Consider the following 9,858-nt stretch of genomic DNA (forward strand, 5'->3'; position numbering starts at 1 on the left):
ACGCGTGATCCTGTGGTCCCGGGTTCGATCCCGGGCGCCGGCGAGAAACAACGGGCAGAGTTTCTTTCACCCTGATGCCCCTGTTACCTAGTAGTAAATAGGTACCTGGGTGTTAGTCAGCTGTCACTGGCTGCTTCCTGGGGGTGGAGGCCTGGTCGAGGACCGGGCCGCGGGGACACTAAGCCCTGAAATCCTCTCAAGATAACCCCTTGTCCACCAAAACACTTAAGCCTTAAGTGACGTAACTTTGCAATTTTCTTGTGTTCCAAGATACAAGGCTCTTGGTCATCAGCATTATATTAGTACTACAGATAACGTAACTATCACTTGCAGCAGAGGTGCTCGCACTAGTCTTTATTATGCTTTTAGTAAAATAAACATTTAAACCAGAGTTATTTATCCATATCACTTTCCTTCAGCACGCCAGAGGAGTTCCTAATGACGGCGGGCAACAGAATGAGTCGAGGGCAGCTGCGCCAGTGTCTGAAGGAGGTCCGGGCACTTCACGCAGAGTTCTGGGAGATCCCACTCAACCACCCTGACAAGTAAGTTTACACACACACTGACCGATAGATTCATGATTGATGAAGATTAAGCCATCCAAAAGGTGACACGGGCATGAATAGCCCGTAATGGGTGGCCCTTTTGAGCCATTACCAGTATCATTAGACGATACTGGAGATGTGGAGGTGCGACTGTACCCTGCGTGACGGGAGATGCCTCCTGTGTGACCGATAGAGCCAAAGGTGAGGCTTAATACCTGACGCTCGACTCTGCATTCTCCTTTAAGAATAAGCTACGCCTGCGGCCAGAAGTCAGCAAGCGCGTCATTGAGCGTACAGATCGGCGTACATTTCATGACCCAGTGAAAGTTGTGAAAGTTTTGTGTGTCCGAGTATATTGTTTGTGGCCTCGTCCCTGCCGCAGGTGTGACATGCTGGGGGCGGCGTCCAAGAACAGGTACCGCACCGTGCTGCCCAACGAGGCCAGCCGGGTGCGCCTACACACTGAAGACCCGGCCTTGGAGTACATCAACGCTAACTACATCAGGGTGAGTGACACAGTTACAGCCCCGCTCCTGTGCCAGGTAAGTCCACTATGGGCTCGCCATAGCCCGTGCTACTTGGAACCTTTTGTTCCGAGTAGCTGAATCTAAAACAGCAGCAACAGGGTGAGTGCCTTTACCTCCTCTCACCTTACTGCTTACTTCTTTACTGCTTCATCTACTTCATCTTGTCTTACGCTTCCTGCTGGGATCTGCTGCTACTGAGCTCTCATCACACTTCTTCCTTATATTAACAAGTTAAGGTACACACAAGCAGCGTGTTGGTGGCCTGTTCTACCTGAAGGTTTAGAGTCTAGGACAAGAGTTGTTGTTAAAGATTTAGCTACTCCGGACGAAGTGTCCATGTAGCACGGGCTATGGCGAGCCCGTACGTCAAGAGCTTGCTAGGAGTTCATCTAGTATCTCCATCTAATCAAATCAAATCAAATCAAATGTTTATTTAGGTAAGGTACATACATACAAGAGATTTTACAAAGAGTGATAGATTTATAGATAGAGCTAGTACATACAATGCCTAAAGCCACTATTACGCAAAGCGTTTCGGGCATGAAAAAAACTTAAATGACTAAAGCTTAATACTAATTGAGCATAAAGAATCTCACATGGTGGTTAGACATACATGGACTTAGGACAAAGCATGTATGAGTCTAATACATTAGCATGTACTAACAGACTCAGGGCAGAGCACAAGAATATCTATCAATACACAGAACAAGAGACCTATAAGCTCATTTGTATGGATCTCATCTGATGTTTCCTTCAGCTGCTCTCAGGGGCCCCAATAAATTTTTTTTCGAAAATATTTTTTATAATTATTGCCATTTGATAGCCTAGATTATTAGCTACATTTTCAGCTGAATTTAAAAGAAACTGTCACTTCCAAGTTTTTATTTAATTTTTGGTCATCAGTACATGTCAACTCACATTGACAACCAAAGCAATCTGGCAATAATGTTGAGTTGCCAACTATTATTTTTTTGCATGACTTCTATCGTGATGAAGGCGAACCAGATCAAAATTGCAAATAACTACATTAAAACTCCTTGTTGAATCATGCACAGGAATGTTTTCAGAGAGTTCCTAAGAACCTTTGTGACACTGCCATATAGGAAGAAATACACGATGCTTAGTGAATCTAAGTCCAGAACTATAGTGCTTACAGACTGAGGCAGGGGGGGGGGGGGTTGAATTGAAGGGCTGAGGCAGGGGGGGGGGGGGTTGAATTGAAGGGCTGAGGCAGGGGGGGGGGTTGAATTGAAGGGCTGAGGCAGGGGGGTGTATTGAAGGGCTGAGGCAGGGGGGGGTGTATTGAAGGGCTGAGGCAGGGGGGGGGGGTGTATTGAAGGGCTGAGGCAGGGGGGGGGTTGTATGGGGACACACCGCCATCGTGACAGTATTGGGCAGCGCCACTCATCCTGTGAGTGGACACACCACCATAGTGACAGTATTGGGCAGCGGCACTCATCCTGTGAGTGGACACACCGCCATAGTGACAGTATTGGGCAGCGCCACTCATCCTGTGAGTGGACACACCGCCATAGTGACAGTATTGGGCAGCGCCACTCATCCTGTGAGTGGACACACCACCATAGTGACAGTATTGGGCAGCGGCACTCATCCTGTGAGTGGACACACCGCCATAGTGACAGTATTGGGCAGCGCCACTCATCCTGTGAGTGGACACACCGCCATCGTGACAGTATTGGGCAGCGCCACTCATCCTGTGAGTGGACACACCGCCATAGTGACAGTATTGGGCAGCGCCACTCATCCTGTGAGTGGACACACCGCCATAGTGACAGTATTGGGCAGCGCCACTCATCCTGTGAGTGGACACACCGCCATAGTGACAGTATTGGGCAGCGCCACTCATCCTGTGAGTGGACACACCGCCATAGTGACAGTATTGGGCAGCGGCACTCATCCTGTGAGTGGACACACCGCCATAGCAGCATGTACAACACTCCCCAATAGGAAGAAAACCCGCTGTGTTGTTCATCCTGTCACTTGTACCCAGACACAGCTGGGACTTGCTTAACTGTCTCAAGTGAACAGCTCCTCAAACAAGAAGATTAACATCTGTCAACCCTAAAAAGCTTACGTTATCTTGCGGGTGTAAAATGGGGAAATCTTTTAAGAACAGTATCAATATTTGACAAATAGTGTTTTCCTAACTCAAACAATGTGGGGTTTATTATTCTACACATATTCCTAATGTCTCTCAGATGTTCACATTCACGTAGATAGTGGTCAAGGCGGTGTCCATCACTCTCACCACAGATTCTGCAACTAAGATGTAATGCCTTTATTGTTTTCTCTGACACTTTATTGCTATTTTGTGAGCTTATTGCTTCTATTAGTTTGTCTTATTATTATCATTGTACTGTGTGAATGACGCCCCGCGTGTTGGAACACTTCTCAGTACATGTATATGAGTAATGCTGGAGAGAGTGGCGGCGTGTCTGCAGGGTTACGACGGAGAGGAGCGGGCATACATCGCGACGCAGGGGCCGCTGCCTCACACAGTGGCGGACCTGTGGAGGCTGGTGATGCAGGAGTGTGCGCCCGCCCTCGTCATGATCACCAGGCTCAAGGAGAAGCAGAGGGTCAAATGCGAGCCTTATGTGCCCACACACGCAGCCACATATGGTGATATTAGTGTCACTGTCAGGCAGATTATACAGAAAAGTGGCTACACCATCCGTAGACTTTTGCTCCAGGTGAGTTGCCTGCTAAAAGATTGTGAAGTATGTGACCCCAAAGGTTTACCAACCCTTTCTCGCACTTTCTTAGTCAATATTGATTTATTAAATACGTGCATATGTGACATCCTAGTTTACCTTGAAAAGCTTCATAGAAAACACCGACCTTACCTAACCTTCTTAGTATGTTAAGATGAGCATCTTATTGCTTCGTAATTACAATTATTACTTAACCTATACCTATAATAGGTTAAGTAATAATTGTAATTACGAAGCAATAAGATGCTTATCTTAACATACTAAGAAGGTTAGGTAAGGTCGGTGTTTTCTATGAAGCTTTTCAAGGTAAACTAGTATGTTTAGTGTGTCACATATGCACGTATTTAATAAGTCAATATTGACTATACGAAAGTGCGAGAACGGGTTTAGGTTTACATATGCTTAGTGGTCATCCCATACATATTAATTATAACGTCAGATCTCACGTGTGTGTTCGTCTACATTTATGACAAAGTTCTTAAAGTTATCGAAGTATAATCATTTAATAATTTGTGCATAAGAACTTGAAAGTGATAAAAGATATCTTTGGCATATACCACGATGATGATATGATATATTTCCACTAGCGAGGAGAGGAGGAGCACGAGACACTACACTTCTGGTACACTGCCTGGCCCGACCACAAGGCCCCAGCGGAGGCTGACCAACTCCTTGCCATGGCACTACAGGTTGAACACATCAGAAAGGTCAGTTCTTCCTACTATGGCAACACCATCATTAATTCATTTAAATTCCTTAATATACAATCGCATCTATTTTTCTGTTTTAACCAGATGTGTTTTTCTAGCATCAATCTTACCAAACCAGACTTAACCTAACCTAACCAGACCTAATCAAAATTTAACCCAGTTTTAAGTAAATCTCACTACATTTACCCCAATTATAACACACCAAAACTGAATTTAACTAAATGTAACTAATAATATTACAACCAAAGCTGAATTTCACTGTTAACGTCAAACCATTTCCAATATACAACACACCCTCAATATTGCAGCACCTCGTAGCCTGGTGGATAGCGCGCAGGACTCGTAATTCTGTGGCGCGGGTTCGATTCCCGCACGAGGCGGAAACAAATGGGCAAAATTTCTTTCACCCTGAATGCCCCTGTTACCTAGCAGTAAATAGGTACCTGGGAGTTAGTCAGCTGTCACGGGGTGCTTCCTGGGGGTGGAGGCCTGGTCGAGGACCGGGCCGCGGGGACACTAAAGCCCCGAAATCATCTCAAGATAACCACCCCGGCCAGATTTGATATACCAGATTCTGCAAATATAGTTTTAGAATGTGTAGTTACAAGGCATTTTTCCACATGCCTTGTAACTACAAGGCAAGTAACTACAAGTGAAGTATCGCCGAGGTAACTAAAAGTGACTATGACGGAAGTAGAGCGACAGAAAAAGAAAATTACTTCGTTTTAGTCAACATTCCCACTACTGTCCGTAAGTTTCCCACAGTCTGTTACCTCGCCACAGCCCGCCAGGTAGCCTAGCTAACATTAGGCTATGCCCCAACCCTGAAAAGCCTACTAATGTTCATGTTCAAAATGCTTTGATCCTGCACATGTGGTTTTGTGCTGTTGTGCTGTATTTCCAGGAAACATTGCCTTTACTTCAAGTTCAAGTTCAAGTATGTTTATTGAGATAAGCAAGAAATACATCTCAAAGGGATAGAGTAGCTTAAGCTACTTCTACCCCCCCTTGCCTTTACTACTCTCGTTCTCTACTCTTATCGACATCTTTGTAATTATCAGATGTCTGTGAGGGTAATTTTTGCTAACTTAAATATTTATATATAACACTTATAGTCAATTACTGGTTAAAGTTAATCACAAAATTTGAGTTTAATAACAATATTTGTGGTGCAGACGGGTGATGGAGGGCGCCAGGGTCCCGTGGTTGTCCACTGTTCAGCTGGCATTGGTCGTAGTGGCTGCTTCCTGGCCATAAGCATCGCTATCAACCAGCTGCAGGAAGAAGACTGCGTCGATATCCTCGGCATCGTCTGCCAGATGAGGCTAGACAGGTAAGAGTTGTTTTACGGTAAGATGTCAACACCATATACAAACTAATTGGTCAATTTTTGACTCGATCACAGTTATTCAGTTGCACACAAGATGACACTGCCACTTGCGACAATGCAAGGTGATGGCAGATTTTTCCCTAGTCATTGGAAAAGTGGCTGCTAACTCGACCAATGGCTAGATATGACACTGCTGCTGCAGATGGATCATTGGCCGATAGAAAGCTGCCCAAAGCCTAACCTAAACTAGGCCTATCGGAACAACCTCGACCTAATATGTACTTTATGAGGCCTTGGGTTAGGGTTTAGTCACCGTTATTTCTCTGCCTCATTTTGTGCCGCCAACTTGGAGACAAGAGTCATCAGTTGATCCAACATGGAATATTGTTCATGTTTAGAAGGATAGGCAGGGTTGATGAGGATAGGCAGGGTTGATGAGGAGGATAGGCAGGGTTGATGAGGATAGGCAGGGTTGATGAGGAGGATAGGCAGGGTTGATGAGGAGGATAGGCAGGGTTGATGAGGAGGATAGGCAGGGTTGATGAGGAGGATAGGCAGGGTTGATGAGAAGGATAGGCAGGGTTGATGAGAAGGATAGGCAGGGTTGATGAGGAGGATAGCTAGGGTTAATGAAGGATAGCCAGGGTTAATGAAGGATAGCCAGGGTTGATGAGAAGGATAGCTAGGGTTGATGAGAAGGATAGGCAGGGTTGATGAGAAGAATAGGCAGGGTTGATGAGAAGGATAGCCAGGGTTGATGAGAAGAATAGGCAGGGTTGATGAGAAGGATAGCCAGGGTTGATGAGAAGGATAGCTAGGGTTGATGAGAAGGATAGGCCGGGTTGATGAGAAGGATAGCTAGGGTTGATGAGAAGGATAGCTAGGGTTGATGAGAAGGATAGCCAGGGTTGATGAGAAGAATAGGCAGGGTTGATGAGAAGGATAGGCAGGGTTGATGAGAAGGATAGCTAGGGTTGATGAGAAGGATAGCCAGGGTTGATGAGAATAGGCAGGGTTGATGAGAAGGATAGCTAGGGTTGATGAGAAGGATAGCCAGGGTTGATGAGAAGGATAGGCAGGGCTGATGAGAAGAATAGGCAGGGTTGATGAGAAGGATAGGCAGGGTTGATGAGAAGAATAGCTAGGGTTGATGAGAAGGATAGCCAGGGTTGATGAGAAGGATAGCCAGGGTTGATGAGAAGGATAGCCAGGGTTGATGAGAAGAATAGGCAGGGCTGATGAGAAGAATAGGCAGGGTTGATGAGAAGGATAGCCAGGGTTGATGAGAAGGATAGCTAGGGTTGATGAGAAGGATAGGCCGGGTTGATGAGAAGGATAGCTAGGGTTGATGAGAAGGATAGCCAGGGTTGATGAGAAGAATAGGCAGGGTTGATGAGAAGGATAGGCAGGGTTGATGAGAAGGATAGCTAGGGTTGATGAGAAGGATAGCCAGGGTTGATGAGAATAGGCAGGGTTGATGAGAATAGGCAGGGTTGATGAGAAGGATAGCTAGGGTTGATGAGAAGGATAGCCAGGGTTGATGAGAAGGATAGGCCGGGTTGATGAGAAGGATAGGCAGGGTTGATGAGAAGAATAGGCAGGGTTGATGAGAAGGATAGCTAGGGTTGATGAGAAGGATAGCCAGGGTTGATGAGAAGGATAGGCAGGGTTGATGAGAAGAATAGCCAGGGTTGATGAGAAGAATAGGCAGGGCTGATGAGAAGAATAGGCAGGGTTGATGAGAAGGATAGGCCGGGTTGATGAGAAGAATAGCCAGGGTTGATGAGAAGTATAGCCAGGGTTGATGAGAAGGATAGCCAGGGTTGATGAGAAGGATAGCCAGGGTTGATGAGAAGGATAGCTAGGGTTGATGAGGAGGATAGGCAGGGTTGATGAGAAGGATAGGCAGGGTTGATGAGAAGAATAGCCAGGGTTGATGAGAAGAATAGCCAGGGTTGACGAGAAGAATAGCCAGGGTTGATGAGAAGAATAGGCAGGGTTGATGAGAAGGATAGGCAGGGTTGATGAGAAGGATAGCCAGGGTTGATGAGAAGGATAGCTAGGGTTGATGAGGAGGATAGCCAGGGTTGATGAGAAGGATAGCCAGGGTTGAAGAAACTATAATGACAATCTGCTGTCACTTCTCTGACAATATGACACTACCAAACTCATCAACCACAAGTTCAAATTAAATCTTGGTTAACATCAACACGTGATTAATCATCAATTATTATTTATTTGTTCAATTTCTAGGTGCGTTTTTGGTTTGAATAGATGAGTACATATATTATCTAATTAAAGTCAGCAATTTATAGCAAAACAGTAATTATGTTTTCGGTAACAGGCCAAATCTTGAACAATTAATAAAGCTAATTCAAGTTCATCTAATGCTACCTTTTTTATTACTTATTATTTACCTACATTTATTATTTGTATTAAATGAACTAATTTACTTTATATAAGCTTTAACTTTATATAAGCTTCATTATAAGGAAATATATACATTATTATATATCTTATACACCCTGAGAATAATATCCATGGGAATAGTGTATTGGATAGGATTACTATATATAGGATACACTGGATAACCCTAATATTTAAGATTCATAATGCTTAGCCTAATAATATTCAGTGGAAGTTAATGTTACTAACTTATTACTATTTTCCGTACTAACCTAAATTTTGTTAATGTACTTAATAATAAATATTAATATATGAATATGACTGCACTTGCAGCTATTGCATAACACTAATGTGTAGCATACGTGTGCATGTTAGACCTTGTTATCAGGAGACTAAGATGGGTACTTGTGGCAGGGGCGGGATGGTGCAGACGGGCGAGCAGTACGAGTTCATCCACCGGGCCATGGCGCTCTATGCCTCCAGCCTCCCCTCTCACCTCAACACCAAATGATCAACACCACACACGCCTCCACTGGGAACCTCACCCGTCACACTCCCGCCACTAGCCACCACGCTCTCTACCAGAGTCTGAAGAACTGACGGACACCACAAGCGTCTTGTCAGCGCTCTGACACGGCCACTGTGTCGGTGATGACATGCAGTGGACCACCAGGCGGTCCTGCATACAGCCGCCACATTACGTTCAGTGTCCGCTATGTGTAACATTCACGTGTATACTACAGTAATAAAGTTGTGCAATAAATGAAAATGCATTTGTGGCAGACTGTGATGTGGATAGCCTACTTATCTTGTATGACGGGAAGATATAATTTAAAGCCGTGATATGATGGACTTAAACAAAATATGATTAAATTCTGAAATGAATGAAAACAATGGTGGAAATATTGATGCTTCTCGTAGCTGGTTTCCATGTTTGAGTATATATTATTGCATCTGTATATATGCACACAACATTAGGTATACCAGAACAGAAGCATAACTGGCATATTATGAGACTGAACTGTCACACTCTCAAAATTTCATTAACATGTGTCAGTTTATACATCACCAAGAGTGCATATTGCTGGCATGCTGTGTTAGCTTATACACTGCCCAGAGTGCATAATGCTGGCATGCTGTGTTAGCTTATACACTGCCCAGAGTGCATAATGCTGGCATGCTGAGTCAGCTTATACACTGCCCAGAGTGCATAATGCTGGCATGCTGTGTTAGCTTATACACTGCCCAGAGTGCATAATGGTGGCATGCTGTGTTAGCTTATACACTGCCCAGAGTGCATAATGCTGGCATGCTGTGTTAGCTTATACACCGCCCAGAGTGCATAATGCTGGCATGCTGAGTCAGCTTATACACTGCCCAGAGTGCATAATGGTGGCATGCTGTGTTAGCTTATACACTGCCCAGAGTGCATAATGGTGGCATGCTGTGTTAGCTTATACACTGCCCAGAGTGCATAATGGTGGCATGCTGTGTTAGCTTATACACCGCCCAGAGTGCATAATGCTGGCATGCTGAGTCAGCTTATACACCGCCCAGAGTGCATAATGCTGGCATGCTGAGTCAGCTTATACACTGCCCAGAGTG

General features: G+C 44.9%; 1 protein-coding gene across 5 annotated transcripts in view; it reads left to right on the top strand.

Annotated features, from left to right (window-relative positions):
- Positions 1–9,035, top strand: part of LOC123760857 (receptor-type tyrosine-protein phosphatase R) — a 30,533-nt gene extending 21,498 nt beyond the window's left edge. For all 5 annotated transcript variants that reach the window (XM_069329900.1, XM_045746641.2, XM_045746642.2 and 2 more), the window contains exons 6-11: positions 420–545; positions 928–1,051; positions 3,535–3,786; positions 4,395–4,514; positions 5,693–5,850; positions 8,668–9,035. In XM_069329900.1, coding sequence (XP_069186001.1) covers positions 420–545; positions 928–1,051; positions 3,535–3,786; positions 4,395–4,514; positions 5,693–5,850; positions 8,668–8,764 — 877 coding nt within the window. In that variant the 3' untranslated portion in view covers positions 8,765–9,035. The remainder of the gene's footprint in view (positions 1–419; positions 546–927; positions 1,052–3,534; positions 3,787–4,394; positions 4,515–5,692; positions 5,851–8,667) is intronic.
- The last annotated feature ends 823 nt before the right edge of the window (positions 9,036–9,858 follow it).

Source organism: Procambarus clarkii, chromosome 3 (genome assembly GCF_040958095.1).
Source record: "Procambarus clarkii isolate CNS0578487 chromosome 3, FALCON_Pclarkii_2.0, whole genome shotgun sequence".
Lineage (NCBI taxonomy): Eukaryota > Metazoa > Arthropoda > Malacostraca > Decapoda > Cambaridae > Procambarus > Procambarus clarkii.